This window comes from Pithys albifrons, chromosome 6 (genome assembly GCF_047495875.1).
Source record: "Pithys albifrons albifrons isolate INPA30051 chromosome 6, PitAlb_v1, whole genome shotgun sequence".
Lineage (NCBI taxonomy): Eukaryota > Metazoa > Chordata > Aves > Passeriformes > Thamnophilidae > Pithys > Pithys albifrons.
The window spans coordinates 56,614,732-56,633,161 of record NC_092463.1 but is presented as its reverse complement, the minus strand read 5'-3'; the positions used below and the strand labels follow the sequence as shown (position 1 = coordinate 56,633,161).

The 18,430-nt window shown below is 39.5% G+C and overlaps 1 protein-coding gene across 7 annotated transcripts in view; it reads left to right on the top strand.

Annotated features, from left to right (window-relative positions):
* The window catches only part of PPFIBP2 (PPFIA binding protein 2), a 102,180-nt gene that overhangs the window by 32,916 nt on the left and 50,834 nt on the right, over window positions 1-18,430 (top strand). For 6 of the 7 annotated variants that reach the window (XM_071559025.1, XM_071559020.1, XM_071559023.1 and 3 more), the window contains exon 3: window positions 1,074-1,288. In XM_071559025.1, coding sequence (XP_071415126.1) covers window positions 1,074-1,288 — 215 coding nt within the window. Of the gene's footprint in view, window positions 1-1,073; window positions 1,289-11,379; window positions 12,167-18,430 lie in introns of those variants that run through there. The other variant, XM_071559024.1, reaches the window with a different exon arrangement.

The following is an 18,430-nucleotide window of genomic DNA, read 5'->3' as shown; positions in this document are numbered from 1 at the left end:
CTTGTGTCCATCAGTTATGTATGAATTAACGAATACTACGTGCTGTCTGGATCCAGTAAAATGTCAATGATCAAAAACCTAAAAATATCTGCCCCTTAGTTAAATAAAGAGGGGAAATTGAATTGCTTATACCAGAGAGAACATGAATGAAGACATGAGGTGAGTGCAATCTATTATGCACGTGAGGCAGTGAATTGTAAATAAAAACCTGAAGAAGTAGAGCAAATAGAAATTTTCTATCTGACTAGTTCTTAAAGAAACAAAGGGATATTAAATGATACCAAGGTCTGAAGTTCAGGACTGAAATTCAGAATGAATACTTTATTTATTCTGAAATAAGGTAGCTTATTTTAGTGTGCATCTCATTGAAACATGTGCATCTCATTGAAACGTGGGGTATTAAGAAAAAATATTTAAAGATATTAGAATTTGTATTATTTATAATCCTTCTGTAATTGAGGGGGTTTTTTTTACTATGCTTTATGCTGTTAGGAAAATAATATTGGTGCTGGAGGGCTGGCAGAATGGAACTGTTGTAATTTAGAGATCCTTTTGTAATTTAAAGAGCTAACAATGTTTTATTTGCCATTTTTATTGCTAACTTTTGGGAGTCTGTTCTCTGCAGGAGTTTTAAACCTTCTCACAGTCATGTATTTTTCTAGCTCTGGTAACATGATCTATTTTGATCTCTGTTTCTTGTCAAAGGACTGCAGCAGTTGTTCTTACATTGCTTAACGCTGCTTCTATGTAGCTGAGAAGGTAGTGACATCTCATGGTGACCGTGGAAAATTACAGGGGATTTGAGATAAAGTTTGGGCTTTTGTTATTTAACGGACATTGCAAATGTTTTCTAGGTCAAAACTCTTTTTCAATATGCTTGTGCATCCCTTTCACGTTTCATTCTCCACTATCCATGATTTATCTAGAGACTTAATTCAAGTATTTCTAAGACTGAAATACTGATATTGGTCAGTTGAAACCTGAAGTCCAAACATTGTAGTGTTTAGTACCTATGTATTTGTCACCTACAAAGCACTTACATAACGTTGTCTCTCCTGGTGTTCCCTATTTAGGTACAAAGTCAGCTGCAGAGTATGCCAATGGTGGTTATGATATTGTGTCGCCTGCTCCCTCAGTGTACTTGGGCACCTTTCAAATTCTGCATCTCCTGGAAGATCTGAAGATGGCCTTGGAAATGCTGGAGGATCCTCAGGAGAAGGAAGCGCTGCGGAATCAGATCCCCGGCGCCACCGTGGTGTGTCTGCGGGAGTGGTTTGAGGAGAACCTGGTGAGTAGATAGTTCTGCTCTTCCGTTTTGTTTGCATTGGTTTAAGTGTTTTAATGTTGCTGCTTTATGTGCTGATTACCAAAGCAATGCAAATAAGAAGTTGATAAAATACCTCATTTTGTCCTTGATGAGAGAAAAGATGGTAAAGAACTACAAAAAAATGCTGCCTTTTCTGTGGGTTATTTTTTGTTTGGTTTACTTTGGTTCATCCTTTGCTGGAGATAACAAACTTGTAAGGAGTTATAAAACTTTTAATCTTTACATTATCAGTTTGGAATGCAGTGTCATTGTCTGTTGAAGGCACAAATTCACACTGGATGATTCTCCTATCCTTGTCCTTGCTACATTTCCTTTACCTTAATGAATCTCCGAAGTATCTTGCACACCAGGCCGTGCTGGTAAATACAGGAAAGCTGTGGATTCTGGAGGTGAGAGATTTATATTGGGATAGATGGGGAATAAACATTTGGCTGTGGTGGGAAAGGCTGAGGCTTCACAGGTGAGGAGCAGATCTTCAGGCAGGTCCCAAAAGAAGAGAGCCATTTGATAGAAGAGAAGAGAAGCAGCAGGTCCTGCCACAGCACTCCCCTTCAGCAGCTCCCTGGCAGTGAGTGTTGGTTTCCTCATGTGCAAGAGCTACCTGTCACTTTCTCAACATCACAAAAGCTTTCTGCATGAATGGATTTTGTTCTGGGTTTGTCAGTGCATGTGACTTTTATGTAATTTGTCCTGTAGTTTCTGTTTTAGTGTTTACCTTTGGCTGTAGCTGCCCTGTGCTGATTGTCACCTATGCTGGAAAGGCAGCTGCTTTTGTTTGAACTTGTCAGCTATGGCTTGTTGGCATTCTTCACAGTGCAGATCTGTGGCTGGAAATCCTGTTTGAGAGAAAGGAATAAGAATTTGGTACTGGGTTTGGAAACAAAGGGTGTAGGCAATGTCTAATTTGGATCTGTAGTATTATATTTTGGATTTAGATATCCTTATAACCTTAGGTGAGGTCTTACTGAATTCCCGCCGTAGCAGAAACTTTGATGTTTATTTGAGTCTTTATAGTCACTGAAAAATGTCTTTGGTGCATAAAAGACATAAATTTTCAGAGTTGTGCACAATAAAGTGGGCCCTAAACCACCACACTGAGGAGTTTGAATCTGGGGCTCTGCCTTTTGAGCCTCTGTTGCAGAAATACTAATTAAACTCTCTTTACAGCCCTGCAGCAAAGGTAAGCTTTGATGTTTTGGCTCCTCATATTAATCCATATATGTGTATCTTTTCTATTTCATGGGCAACCAGCTAAAACAGAAGCCATAGTTGCCTTTTAGACTTGCAGTTTACTGATGTGCTAAAAGCCTTGTCTACTGCATCAAGAGCAGTATTCATTGAATAAAGTAACTGGTGAGTCTGGATTCAGAGCCAACAGCACAGGGCAATTGGTGGGATAGAGTATCTCTGGTGTAGTATGTTGAGATTACTGTTTTTTAAATATTTTACAGTGTTCCATGTCAAGGGAGGGTAGTGCATTGTTGTTGTGTTTGTTGTTTGAAAATGGATAGAAGTCTGTGTATTTGTAGACCTTTCTCATTTTTTTTTACATGAATAGGTGTCAAAAATATTCCCAGCTTATCCTGATTAGGCCTGCATTAGAAACTAAAGATAAAATAACCAATCTGCTGTTTATTTTAAAACCAGATAAGCATGCTTCTTTCAAGTGTTATTTCATGATTCTTCTTCACTTAAATTTGTGGTTAAATATTGTATTAAAAATCATTGAAGCTGCCATTGTTAATTAAAAATCCAAACAATGTGCCTTATGGATATAATTTGAATATGTGTTTTGGTACTGCCCTATACTGCATTTATGGGAAACCACAGAAAGGGAAGTCAAGAAGATGGCTGGAGACTCGTTCCTGCTGGATAGAGTCAGACAGCAGCATTTACACAGCATTTGGGTTTAGGCAGAAGTTTGGAGTTCCTGATCAGTCAGGACGTTTCTGTGATGAATTACAGATACTAGAGCTGGACTCATCCTCATTCTGTTCCATAGTACCAACTATGGAATTTATCAGACATGAAATATCACCAAGTTGTGTTTGGTGGTTTGATAAATTTAATTTTTTTTTTTTTAAACTGTGGTAACTGTTGTGTTCTTTGGTCTGTCTGTGTGAATAAAAAATCTATGGGAAAATTCAGAAATGCCTAAATGGGAAAACTTTTTACGTATTTCCTACCTGATACTACATTGTTTACATGCCCTTTTAAGAACATCCGCTTTATTCCTTTTACTTATGGAACCCTTGGTGAATTGGTGTCTTCTCAAAGGAAGTGGCCCACCATTTGTGGAACTAAATGTGTGCATTTTGCAAAGGCTGCTTTTATTGTTTCTGTGGTCTGGGCTCCATGAGCATATCAGGTTCCTGAGTTGCAGTATAACTGGGCACAGCAACTCTGCTGTCAGTGCTTGGAGAGAGATGAAGGAGGTTTGACAAAGATAGCACTGAATTTAGGAAGGTTTTTACTATGTCTCATAGAATGAGGATTTTGTAGTTGCTGTAGTTGCACAAATCTTTTGACAAACCTAAACAAAAAAGGATTAATTATAGATTTTAACTATTTAAGGATTCTGCTAGAAACTTCTGCCTCGAAGAGCATGTCTGAAGTGTTTTGCATGACTGCATGATTGTAAATTCCTTGACCTTAAAAACAGAACAGAAAAACTTGGGGATTATCATGGAGAGTTCATATAAAACAAACTTGTGGGTCGTATCAATGCTTCTTGTTAAATATTTTAGTATGGCCAGTGACCACATGACATATCACAAAGCAGGTAGTAATTCCAGCATTAAAAATTAACTGCTGCAGTAACAACTGTATTTGGCTCTGTGAGCTATGAGGGAATGCATTTATTTGCAGTTTCATAACTCTAAATGAACTTCTACATGTGAGTTCTGGTTTTTATTCTATACCTTTTTATGGAACCCTTTTCTGAGTAAAGAGCAACACTACTGTTCTTATACTGTTCTTGTAAGTGTGAGTGGAGCCTCATTGTCAGGATTTCAAAACATGATCTCCCTCCTAGTGGAACATCTATGTTTAAAGCAAGCCACTTCATCATGTAGATTGACTTACTGACCCTTTAAATGCTGATTCTTGAAAACTCATTGGTATTTTCCTCATTATGGAGTTGTTTGGTTTGTTTGGTTGGTTTATTTTGGAAGCCTAACTCAGAAAATCTTCCTAAATATTCCAAATTTGAAGAAGCAGAAGTGGGAAAAGAGCATAAGAAATAGTATAGAAATGTGTGTTAGAGGCATTGTTTTAATATAATGTGATTTGGCTTATGATATATGTTTGTTTTTGTTTCTTTCCACGATCTGTTTTATTGGTAAAACCAGAGATATTTTAGCAGAAACAGAATAAATTCCTTAGATCTTGACTGCTATTTGGTGGTGTTTAAAGTTCAAAAGAGATTCTTCCACTGTGTGTTAAAATCAACGATTTTTTCCTGCACTGTCTTCACAGAGGCTTGGATTTAAAGCAGTAAACAGGAGTTCAGAATTCTGACTTGGTGGAGTTTGTGAAGTTTTGAACTTACTTCAAAGTTTTATTTTAAGCATGTGTTAAAGTGCTCAGCTGAAACATAAGCACTGGTCTCTCTGTTTCGCTTTTGTCCAAGATTCATTTCACAGAGTTATCTGTCCAGAACAGAGGCAGAAAATGCCTGCAGTTCAGGGCACTTCCTTGGACTTGAAAATGGGCTTTTATAAAAGTATCCATAGCATTTTTCAGCAACAGCTGAGTGGGAAGGGAGTATATTCTGAGCCATGCCAGTTAAATGCAGCGTATTTATCTGCTGGTAGATGTGGCTGTGGAACTCAACTGTTGGGAGTCATGATGGAACTAAATATAGCTGAATCTGCCCATTGCCAAGGGGTATTAACACATGTTAAATTGAAAATGGAGCAGTAGAGCCTGCTGGGGACCGTGTAGGAAAGCCGTCATTCCATAAGCATTCATGTTTATTTTTGCCAGCTTGAAACATTAGATGGGTTATGTTTCCTGAGAGTTGGAGTTCAGAGTTGCATGACCCAGTCCTGTGCTGTGCTCCAGCTCCTTTTCAGTGAGTTGATGATGCAAGGAAGCCCTGAACTGGAAGCTTTGATCTTAGAGTTCTCCAGGTGTGTTAGAACCCTTCACAGTCCACAAGAAACAACAGGGCCACATCCTTTATATGTGCAACTGTTTGTGGATACCAGGGAGTGCCTTGGAGCTCATGGAACAGGGGGTGTGGAGCTTGCATGGACTTTCTCTAAGCCAGGCCCAATTTTTTCGGTGTTCTGTGGTTGTTTGGGAGTCAGGCAGACAAACCAGCCATCTCTAGATGTGTCTGCTCACTGCAATACCTCTCAACAGAGGTGGGAGTCTTCTCTGCATGAACAACTAATAGAAGCCTAAAACAGCTTTGCAGTGAGTAGGGCTGATTTGGGTCTCTCTTAAAATGACATGGTCAGATTAGATTTTGGTATTTTCTTTCACCTTTGTAATGATCAGTAATGTTTAACAGGGCCACCTTACACTGCAATGACCAGAAGTGCTTAAATAGAATTGTGTTATGGCCTTAGGCTTGGAGTACTCATGGAGGAGAGGTGGTGTTGCTGTTATAATAGCAGGACCTGTATTTTTATGTTACATTTTCTGAGGTGTCAGGGCAGCTACTGACATACTGTGAAGTTTGCTCTCAGGTGGAATCCTCAGCCACGTGGCCTGTCCACACCTTGAATCTGTCAGGGGAAATAAAGGAATACTCTGTAGGAAGCTGTGATTGTACACAGAAATTTCATGTTAACCTTCAAAAGCATTAATATGGTTTATTCAGTTCCATTTATGTAAGTCTTTTAGCCATTGGCCTCAGTGCCTTCCTTTAAGTGGCAGACTATCACATTAGTTCATCTTTCCTTTTGTGTCCCTTTTTCATTTCACATTATGATCTCACTAGAATTTGCAGCTGCACTGCTCTTCAATGCGTTAAATATTATATGCTGTATTAATTTGACAAACTTTCATGCACAAATGTAAATTGTATGCTGTATCTGCCTTTTTAAGTGTGGGTAGAGGAAACACTGGAAAATGTTTTCCATAAAGCAACAGAGGGATTGGTAAGAGAAATTATTTAAATAAACAGCGGTGCTGACAGATAAAATTTAAATGAAGCTGCAAAGAAGCTGGTGACAAAATTTTGTTTTAAAACATCCTGTATTGATTTGAAATTATTGCTTGAGTATCAGAGGAATAGCATAACTTTGAAGTATTTCTGTATATAACCTCTATTCAGATTTCACAGCATTTGGGTAGGTTGATGTGTCTCATTTGCTAAATTTTACCAGTTATGACAAACATAGCAATAATGTATCATCAACAAAATTATTTCATTCTCATTGGATTAATATGCTAACAACAACAGTAAACAAACCTGTGTTTAGTTAAAATTCAACTATATTTTCAGGTTTAGTGATCTTCCAAAAACAGAAACAAATTATGCTTCTTTTTTAGACCTATTGTACATACATGTTGACATGCTACTCTTCTTCCTAAGTGGATCAACAATGTGCTTTATTTTCCTAAATAATGAAATACTTAGGAAGAAATTAATGAAAATTTGCACATTCCTCATCAGAAATAAGGACTTGCAAAGCTGTATCTGCAGCTTATTCTGTTTTGAGCTTTTTTTACAATTTTTTGCATTCTGAAATTTAGAAGAGAAAATCTGATGTGGGTCACAGTGAGGAGAGGCAAAATATTACCTGGTCATGTCAGGGATGTATGTACAAATATTTGGTAAATGCCCAATGTCATGTGTTTCATTTACCAATTTACTGCATGTTTAGTAGTTTCTGCAGTGCTTTGAAACCTTTCAGACTGGAACTGAAACCTGAATTATTGTAATGTGTTGTGTGGTAGGGTGTAAATGTGTATCTTTAATTATTTTCTCTATGTATCAGTGCACTCCTGTGTGTATCACCTGGGGGAAGCGTTCACAGTGATTTTGCTGTTCTGTTAAGCAGAAAATACTTTTTATTTTCCATGCAAAAACATATTACTCAAGTTTCTTACAATCTACATTCTCTTCTAAATAAGTTTCATGCAAGAAGTCATATTTCTTGTAGAACTTGGACGGAAAAAATAATTTCAGCATATGGCAAGGAATCTTTGAAACTGCCAAGAATGTGCAAATGTCTGTGGATGAATTAATAAACAGTAACTTCATCTACACATCAGTAATATGTTCAGCTAAGGGAAGAGAGCTACTTATTATTTGAGCAGCAACCAGCAAGAACATAGTGCTGGAGAGATGTGATATCCTGCAGCCTGCAGATGGGAATGGCTCCAGGGATGTCAGCACCTGTTTGAAGGATTACCTCCCCCTCCCCTGAATATGGAATCAGGATCAGGGGTAGCCATGCTGGCACAGAACTAATGGCCATCTAAATCTGTTTAATTCTGAAATACAGATTTTAATAGAAGAATTAAGCCATTGAGATTGAGTATATTTTATGCTGGGAAAGGGTTGTTTATGTATGTACATAATGTTATTTCTTGTCCATTTCCAAGGATGTTGTTTATTTTTTAAAAAATTATCACAAGTAGAGCAAATGTGCTCATCTACAGAATAAAGTTGGTTTTTTTCTTTTTTTCCCAAGAATTTCTTCTTTCTCTGTCACTTAGGCATTACCAGTTAGTCATGATTTAGACTCTAAGACAGGTTTTCTTGCTGGAAATAATTCATCTAGATTCCTGAAGCCATTGCTCACCATGAAAAAGGAATTTCTTCCTCCATTGTCTTCTGCACAAATGGCCTGAATTTCTTTATACAGAAATATTCTCCTGTTTTCTCTCTTTCGTCAGTGTGCAGCTCTCACATTTTTCTGTAGTGTGAGAATGACACAAACTGGCATGCTGAAAGCAATTTTCCCTTTTAAAATCTGGTCCTAATCCCTTTGTTTCCAAAGCAGCCCAAACACCAGGATTGGAAAAAAGCACATAGGAAAAGTTGATACAAATGCTTGGGAAATGAATAAATGTTTGTTGCATGGCTGTGCTCAGCTGGATGCCCTGAGGAGGCTGGGAAGATACAGAGCTGGTGGGCATGGAATTGCTTGGCCTGAGAGGCCAAGCGTGTGTTCTTTTGGTGTTTTCGGGGGCTGATGGGTGTGGAAACCAAAATGATCTGAGAGTTGTTGCTAAAAAGGCAGAGAGGTGCTGTGGTACAAAGATTTGGACCTGTTGGAGGCTGAAGAACTGCTGATTTCTATTCCTTTGCCCTCTAATTTCCCGGGCAATTCAGTGGCAATAGAAGAACTCTACTGACCGTTTGCATTTGTGCTGCTCTGAAGGATCACAAAAACATGTATTTTATCAGAAATTTCACTGAATAAAAATTAAAATTGCTAAAACAATATTAGTAAATATAATTTTATAATGTTCACAGGGCTTCAGCTGTGTGGGAGAAAGAGGCACAGTGGTGGAAAAAGCAAACAGCTCTGTGTGTTGGGAGAAGAGGGAATACACCAGACAGTGAAACTGCCTTTCCCTCCACAGTTCTAAGAGGATTTGTGGTTGGTTTCTTTCCTCTTCCTAGATCTGGAATGGAGGGGCATGAGAAACGTAACTGAATGTCTAAAGCATTTTGTTCCTTCCATTTTCAAAGCTCTTGCAGCATGTTTGTTTACTATTGGAAACACTGAAAACCTCCTTTCAAGTATTTGATATGCTGAGCAATAGAGTAGTGGGTCACTTGACTGAGTGGGTTGTGTACCAACAGACTTTCCTGGGAGCACTTTTGGTGTTCTGCAAATGGAGTTTTTAGTTGTATCGATGCTGGTAGTGGTCAGTGGTTTCTATGGAAATACAGAACTGGCAAAGAAATCCGAATGGGTTTTCATACAGCTTGTAGGATATATAAACTTCATTAACTTCAAACAGTTTAGTGCCCTACGTTGCATTTGTGTTACTGTAATGCGTGTGTTCATTTCTTTTTGGAGATGACACTGGAAAAAAATAAACAGTTTAGTGAGGGAAGGAAGCATTTTCTGTGGGGTAACACTTGAGAGTGATGGTTCTTCAGTAGTAGGGTGAGATTTTTGCTTCTTTGTTTTTCAGTTCTACATTGAACCAGCAGCTGGTGCTCAGGGAAGAACTGCAAACAGTCAGGGATTTCCTGAAAGTCAGAAAAACATTCAGTGGTAACCTGATGAAGCAATCCTCAGATTTCAACATATTTTCCTTATTTTCACACTGCTCAGAAAAGCTAACCTGCTTTTCCAGTGAAATGGAAAAGCATTCTAAGCAAATGTGGGTCAATTGATTTGCATTCAGTTGGTATCTGAAACTTTGAGGCCAAAGCTCAAGCAGGATGTAAAGTTCAGCACGCAGGTGAGAGGCTCAAAGGGAGCATGTGACTGTCTGGAATGTGTGCTGTCAACATTCGGGGCTGATAACATGCAGAAAACCCAGACACCTTTTAATCAGGAAGAATGACTAGCAGGAATCTATAGAGTCCTTTGCCTGAAATCCAGCAGAAATGACAAGGTAGAAACCAGGTATGTTTGTCATTTTTAATACTTTGAAAGGAAAAAGGGATACTAACCTGACTGCAGGTGGTGGGGTGGCACTGAGGCACTAGGAAGTGGAGTAATACAGTTTTTAAGTAGTTTTTAAAATGAAAAACAAAATCATTAGCTGATAATGTGTGGAGGAGTGTTTTAAAAGAGGTGTTTCCTTCTTCCTTGAAATGAGGAGTCTTAAAGCCCATGTTTTGAAACATGAAGTGTGGAACTTGAGACATTTTAGTGGTGGTACTATGGGTTATGCAATATTGTGAGAAAAGGTTGGATGTCTTTGCTGTTCTCCAGGATTAGAGAATAAGTTTTCAGGGGAAAAAATGCCTTAAGCTGTTGGAGCTCATGTCTAATGTTGAGAGAACCCCTGTTCAGTTTGTCAGCCATGACAGACTGTCATGCATAGAGAAGTGTGCTGTATTAGGTATTAATTTTCATAATTTTTTTAATGGACCTTTGATGATGTACTAAGACTTGTGTCAGATAGTGTGAGCTATTTGAGAAATAACTGCTCTTACCAAATTGAATATAGCATAAAAACTTCTACAGTCATTGTAGAATTCTACCTATGGAGCCACCCAGGTCTCCTCCTGATCTGCCTTGTAGCATGGTTTGCTTTTGGAATCTGACAGTTCTTTGCTTTTGTCACATCTACTGGTGGTTTTATGTATCCTAGCACCTTTAGAAGACTTCCAGCACTAACTTTCTAAAAACTGGAATGTTTTCCTTGTCATGGGACTTTAAGTAAGAACAGGTAATAAATACATGAAGGAAACACAAAGTCTAAGTTTATATTCTTCCTTCTTTGTGTAATGGAAGGCTCTAAAAAGAGCTTCATCAGGTCAAAAGGATGAAGAATGGTTGAAATAATAAAACCCCACATCACTTGCAGAAATTTCATCACATATCTGTGACTTCCCCAGTTTGGAATGTGGGGAGATGCCTAAGTGAGGCAGGTCCCTGTAAGAACAGCTTTTCAGGGCATTTTACAGCTTCAGACTTTGAGTCCTTTGTATCTATGATTAGTATCATGGGCGGCTTTGACACTGGCTCTTCCAAACTGCTGTTTCACTGCTCCTTAAATGCGGGAGTCAGTTTGGCTTTAGATTCTAAAGAAACTAAGGAAATCAGTACTGTGTTCTGCAACCATCACAAAAATTCCATGAGGGCAGCAGTGTTTAGGTCTTAATAGGCTTTGCCCAAGCAGTTGTCCTTGTGTATAAAACAGTTTCCTGGTTTAATACCAAAGCCACTTTTAACTAGGGGGAGATACAACATTGAAAACTGGAGTTTATTGGGAAAAAAATTAGAAGTTATGAATAACTACTCTGTGGAGGCACTAGAGGACACCGCAGTAACAGGCAATGCTTTTAAACTTCCCTTCTTGCCAGAGCATTGCGTTGCATATGCATTTATCTTGGTGTTGCAAGTTTGAAAAGTTGCCATGCTATGAGATTTCAGCTTCAGCAGGAACAGACCAATGTCTTGGAAGAGTATCAGCATCTTCTCTTAAGATGGAAAATCGCCTCTTTGGCAATAGCAGTATTTATGGGGTCGTTAACTTCTTCACACGATCATCCTTGAATTCCTCTTCTTTTGTAATGTCTTTTGAGAGGACAGGCAAGTAATTCGAAGAGCAGAACTTATTTTTAGATTTAGTCTGAGCCTGAAATAAACTGAGAAGGCTGAGCAGTGTTATGATAAACAGAGAGTAAAACAGAGACAGGAAATAGGGGGTCTTTGGTAATGAGTTCCAGCCACTCTTGAAACAGAAAGCCAGGGAAAGCATTACTTGAAAATAGTTTCTCAGTGACAGCCTAATAATTTTTAGCTTGTTATTCAACATTAAAGGGGAACAGTTTTTGCAGATTTATACTGTTCTTGAAAGATCCTTTTTTCAAGCTGCATTTTTGATGTTTTTAGAGTCGCATTGTTCTTGTTGCTAACTGATCTGCTGTTTAAAAAAACCAGATGTTTGGGGGAGAGTCTGAAGTTTATACAGTTGCCTGTTATATATACATCTGTGAGAAGCCTTTGGGATAAGACCATGGGACAGGAGCAGGAGATTTAACTGAAAATATGAACAGGCACTGAAGATTTTAGAAGTTGAGTGTTGAAAGGGAAAGGAATCACAGCTATATCCTGCAGAACAAAGCAGTGAGCTTGCTTCCAAAAGTTTCTTTTAGCCCTGGGAATGTAACTGCTGAGATGGGCCCAAAGCATGGATGGTGAGATTGATATCTACAAGCACTTCACGTGGCTAAAGAGGGTAAGTGATTTGCTGGGCTTTGTTTTCTCTTTCTAAATGCACATTAGCAAAATCTTAGTCAGAATTCTCAGCTTTGTGAAAGAAAATGTATTCAGTGTCTCAGACAGAAAATAGTGTAAAGTTTCTTCATGAGAAATGAAATAAAGACGTTTCTTGATGTAGTGAGGAGGAGGCTTAGGGAGGGGGGAGAGAATCAGCTGCCTTTGTCTTTAAAAATGAAACGCTAGGATCAAACTTTGAACAAATGGCAATAGATTGTAGCAAGTGCTCGAGCTTTCCTGGGATCGTAACACAACAAAGCAAATCCTGCATGGGAATGTATGGCAGAAAAAGGAGAGTATGTTGTTTGTCATGTTGTGCTTTAAAGTGAAAAATTAGCTACATTAACTCTTAATTGATTCTTCATTGGGGTAGCTGTATGAGACCTTTCTGGATGCCTTTGTTTCCGATAAACGTGGTGGTACTTTTTTTTCCCTGCATGTTACTCTGATAAAAAGCTTGGGTTGTTTTTGTTGGGTTTTTTTTAAGTGCTATTAATTTTGTGATAAACTGCCTGAAGATAAATTAACTGCATGAGATTGGTTTTTGTCTTTCTATAAAAAGAAAGTAAGTTTGTGGAAGTGTTTAGTCGTCTTTCAAAAATCACTGGTGGTGTCAGATTTTAGACTTCTTTAATGTTCTAATTATTGAATTTTCAGTGTTAGGAATTATGGACGGGGGGTGAATAGATCCCTCACAGAAGGCTGCTTTTGAATTACAACATGAATTTAATTGTCTGTCGTGAAAGCAGCACACCCTCTTATTATATACTTGAAATCTGTTTTAACTTGTGTGTGCTTTTGTTGCAGATTCTTGCATGTGTATATGTAAACACACATGTATACAAAAGCACATGTGCTCTGTTTTTTTATTGGCTATATAGGCATAAAATATGGGTTTTTATTGGCTCTATAGACATAAAATACAGGTCAATACTTATGTGAAATGTGATTAGGAAGTTTAACTCGGGTGGTTTCTTGAATAAATATAAAATATTATTGATGTGTCAAACTTTAATAAAAGCTTGAGAATCTTGAAGTTAGGTCACAAAATATTTACTTCAGGTTCTAGAAACTTTTACGTTTCTTGAGTGTGTCTGAGAGAGGATTAAATGGGAAGTGAGTGGGACAGTGGAGGGGAAGAGGCAACAGGAAGTAGCTGTCGGTAACATTGCACTATTAGCCTAACTGTGCTCTGTGCAGGTAGAGCCAATCAGCCCTAAAAAAGGTGTATTTTGAGCTCACATGTTAATTTGTTAATTAAATGAGGTTTTGAATACTGGTGTGTGTGCCGGGCCTGCTTCCCAGTGCAAATTTCATTTCCATAAAGGTGAGTTTGCTACTAAAAGGCTAATAAGGTGTGCAGCTATCAGGGACTGTGTAGTGTATTCAGAAAGGATGCTGCCTTCAAAGGGGGCACAGAATTGTACAGAAATTACTGATGCCCTTGCTGCTGTTGTATGTAATTCCTTTGGTGTCAGGTACATAAAGGAGAATATCAGTGGAACTGCCTTTCCCTGCAAGCTCCTAAAAGGGGTGAGCATACATGGGGAGGGAAGAGGGCTAAAAATCATCTTGCATTGTTCCCAGGAGAACTTAAGCAGTCTGCTCCCAAATTCCTTCGAGTGATTGAGGGGGGATGTAACAATCCAAGTTGCTTATTTAATTCTCACATTCAAGGATCCCAGTGTCACGTATCTGGCATTGGCTGTTACAGCACATAAAGATTTCAGTTCCTGCAATCATAAACTCTCACTCTTTGGCTGATAATAAAAGTAAGAGTTACTTTCAGAGTAACAAATGGCATTTAACAGTGAATAACTGCAGCAGACTTTCATAAAGCCTTGGTGAAGTATGCCAGAGCCAGCTCAGATTTCATCATTAGCAGAAATCACTTCAGAGACCAGAATCAGCTTTGCTGTTGCAGTGGTTGGCTAAGCCAGACTTGTGTGGTGTCTGTGGCCTGGACTGGCTTAGGGCAGTAAACAAATACAAAAGTCATGGGATCCAGGCAGGCAAAACAACAGATACAGCTGCTATTTTCAGATGCTTAGGATGGAGGGTCTGGTTTTAAACAGAGGTCTTGTAGCAGCATAATGCATATAGCAGCATCGTGCAACAGCAGCAGGGATTGAAATGAGGTGTCACCACACTGCAGTTCTTTCCATTGGACTTTATTGTATTACCATGACCTGTGGAAATGCTGTGCCAAGAATGGCCACAGGTATGGACAAAGTGTAGGAGTACATGAACAGAGAAAAAATTAATTTAGCCTTGTCTGTGTTCTATGTGATGCACAGTTCATGTGCTTTCTGTTGTTTGCTGGTTTTTCTCCATTTTGCTTTTTTTCTGCTTTTTGCCAATAATGAGAATTCCAAGTCTTCAGTAGTACCTCTCACAAGGGAAGGAACTTCCTCTGGTAGTATCTTAGCTAATACCAGAAAGGCAAAACTCTGCAGTTGGTACAGCTGTGCTAGACTGCACAGAGTGTGTGACACCTTGATGGCCATTTCAGAATTGGCCCTGTTAGCTTATTTTGCCTGAGAAGGTGAACATCTGACACAGGCACACAGAACCTCCCTGGTTTCATGCAGCACTGTAAGAGTTTGTAACAATGCAGGTATTTGAGGGTGCCCTGTTAGTAAGACTGAAAGCCCAGATAAGGAGGTCACAGGGATTACTCAGGGAGACGTGTCTCTCAGCACTGTGTTTGTGGAAGGATATGCAAAAGTCCTCGTGTATGTACAGTGTGCTTTTAATGTTACAGGTTGGGCAGCAGCAGAGGTCGCATAAAGTAGCTGGGGGGCACTTTGTGCGAAGCATTTTGCAGATAATTAACCTTTCACAAGACCTAAGCACGAATCTGTCAATGTTAAAAGTTTCTGTTGCCAACTAAGGAACCTGAGATACCTCCACTACCTGGAGCTGAAAGTGTCGCATTTTAAGCAAACATTCTTTGGTTCTCCCAAGGGGTTTGGGTTAGAAGGTTCACATACAATTTCATATCATCCCGTTGCTTTATTCTCATCTTTCCATCTGACCTTAATTGGAACACACCATTCCAAATAAAAATGGCATAACCCTCATTTTGGTATGTAGACATGTAGGTATAACCACAAATTATAAATGCTCATATTTACTACAAAAAGTAGTAAGGATATTATAAATTAACTGAGCTACTTGAACAGGGGTGGATTGAGTGTAGTAGATGAAAGGTCTCCAGCATCTGGAAAACTTTGTGCAGTGGTGAGATGTCTTATTTGGAAAAAAGGATGCCTTCGTGGGAAGTAGAAACATCTGACAACTCTTTTCACTTGCATTAGACTTGCCTTTGAAGTGTATGTGGCTCAGAGCTGGTGGCTGCCCTGGAATAGGTGTATGTTGTTTTTGTGCTTTCCTTTCTTCTGAAGAGATTCATAACCTGTGCTAGCAAGAGATGGAGTGCTCAAACCTGTGATAGAACCATAAGGTTCAAGGTACTGAAGGTGAATCTTGCAACTTCTGCAGGGATATCTTCCTTTAAATGATGTAACCATCTGGAAGCAAAACACAGGTGTTAGTTTTCAGAAAAATTATCCAGGTAAAATACAAATATTTGTTCAAAATTCTTTATTTTAAGGACTACCAAAATTTACCTAGCCCTGTTTTTGCTTAATTTCGGACCATGCACTGTTAGCTTTTCCGGAGTGGCTGCCACTTTCATTTAACCAGCAAGTGGCAATGGCAAATAAAAAATTCTGTTGTTGACTTATTAATTGTCTTCAGATGAAAGGCAAGAATTATAGATCCAGAAGTCATGTTCCAGCCTCCTCCTCCTCCTCTCAGGTGTGCTGAGGGAATGTTCATGTATCCAGATGGGTGTGTGACTGAGGTAGGGCTAACATGCCAAGAGATTAAATTTGTATTGCATCCACAGTCAGATGCAAATAAAAATGTTTACTGTGTAGGCTGCTCAGTCATCACTTCATAATGCTGTTGTGACTCATAATCGACCAGAAAGAGTACAACAGAGGTGGAAAGACCATAGTCTTCTAAATATTATCAATTCCAAATAGACTGGAAGGAGTGTGTAGTCTACATTTTCTTTTGTTGAAATGCAGTGCTGCTGTTTGTGTGCTGCTGGTGGTTTGTGGTAAAGCTGACTGGTTGAACTCTGCTGGCTCTACTCCTTGTCTTCAGCTTCTGAACTGTAACAAAAGGCAATACATCAAGCATGTCCCGAATCTTCCCCATTAATACGAGTATTATTGTTGCCACAGGCATCCTATTCAATTTTCAGTGAAACTGAAGGTGATTCATGTGACTGAATAAGAAGTGAGGAGGGTTATGACATAATCTGTCTTCTCCAAGAGGCGGGGGACTTGTTGAAAAAGCTTACAAATCACCACTTTAACTGACTGCCAGGTTTCTTTTCCCAGCTCCTCCCAACTCCACAGCCCAGTATGAGATCCATGGTATTCGTGACAAATTTCTGGGCAACATCTTGTTGATCAACTTCAGAAGTCGGGGGGTTTTGTATTAAAATTAGCTGTGTTGGAGACTGTGCTGAAACAGCACACAGTAGGAAAACAGAAACGGGCCTGTATTCAACTTTATTACCTTGCATATGTGCTTGCTTTCAGGGGCTTACTTTTACAGTCTGTCAAGATATGCAGCTAAAAGTTCCCTTTCAGAAGCTTCCCAACAGAGCATCTGCACAGAAACTCTGTATAGCAGATGTCTCTCTGTTCTGACAACAAGCTGCATTCTGAATTGTTTCCTATTAAAATACCATGCAAGAAAAGATAACATTATGCATAACAGGCTCTGAAAAAACTATTGAAAATTACGATAGCTGAGTTGATCAAACATTTCTTCCCTTTCTTGCCATGTTCTTTTATACTTTTGCTGATTATCTCCATTTTAAATTCAACTGTTGAATTGTTCTCCAAAGTCTAATTTTTTTGAAGGAAAATTTAAGCCCTTTTCTTGGAAAAGGGCTCTGTAATGACTGAATCATGTAAGTGATACTTAGAAGTTTCCAGCAGCTCCCAATATTATGTTCAGATTAAAGAAAGGAATGTATTCCAAAGAGAGATTTGGAAACTAAAAATAAAGAAGAAGCTAAAGCAGGTGATGGAATGCAAAAGCTTTTTTTTTTTTCCTTTTTTTCTGGACCTGGGAGAAGCAGTTGATTTGGAATTGGTTTAGGAAACTTTTAATGTTAATATCTTTTGCAATATGTTGCACATTAAACTATATCCAGAATCTCTGAGGAGACCACGATACAGGTGCTTCAAGAAATTATTTAGAAGCTCCTGGCTCCCCATGGTGTGCAGAGGTGTACTTTTCACTGGGTAAAAACTGGCTGGATGGCCGGGAATGGAGTCACAGTTGGCAGCCAGTCACGGGTGCTGTTCCCCAGGGCTCAGGGTCCAGCCGTTTAACATCTTTCTGGACAACCTGGATGACGGCATTGAGTGCACCCTCATCAAGAGTTCAAAGCTAACACCAAATTGGGTGGGAGTGCTGATCTGCTTCTAGGGTAGGAGGGCTCTGGAAAGGGGTCTGGAAAAGCAAAGACCAATTTTATGAGGGTCAACAAGGTGAAGTGCTGGATTCTGCCCAGGCTGGGGACAGAGTGGCTGGAAAACTGCCTGTCAGCAAAGGACCTGGGGATGCTGGTCACCAGTGGCTGAACATGAGCCAGTGTGTGCCCAGGTGGCCAAGAGGGCCAGTGGAATCCCCACTTGAGTCAGCAATAGTATGGCCAGCAGGAGCAGGGCAGTGATTGCCCCCTGTACTCGGCACTGATGAGGCCACACCTCGAGTGCTGTGTCCAGTTCTGGGCCCCTCATGACAAGAAAGACATTGAGGTGCTGGAGCAAGTCCAGAGAAAGGCAATGGAACTGGGAAAGGGTCTGGAGGGGATCAGTCCTATGAGGAGCAGCTGAGGAAGTTGGGGGTGTTTAGCCTGGAGAAGAGGAGGCTCAGAGGAGACCTCATCACTCTGTACAACTCTGTGAAGGAGCTTGTAGTGAGGTGGGTGCCAGTTTCTTCTCCCAGCTAACAAGTGACGGGACAAGAGGAAATGGTCTTAAGTTGTGCCACAGGAGGTTTACGTTACACATTATGAAAAATTTCTTCACATAAAGGATTATAAAGCATGGCCACAGACTGCCCAGGGAAGTGGTGGAGGCACCATCCCTGGAAGTTCAGAAAATGTGTAGATGTGGCACTTGAGGAC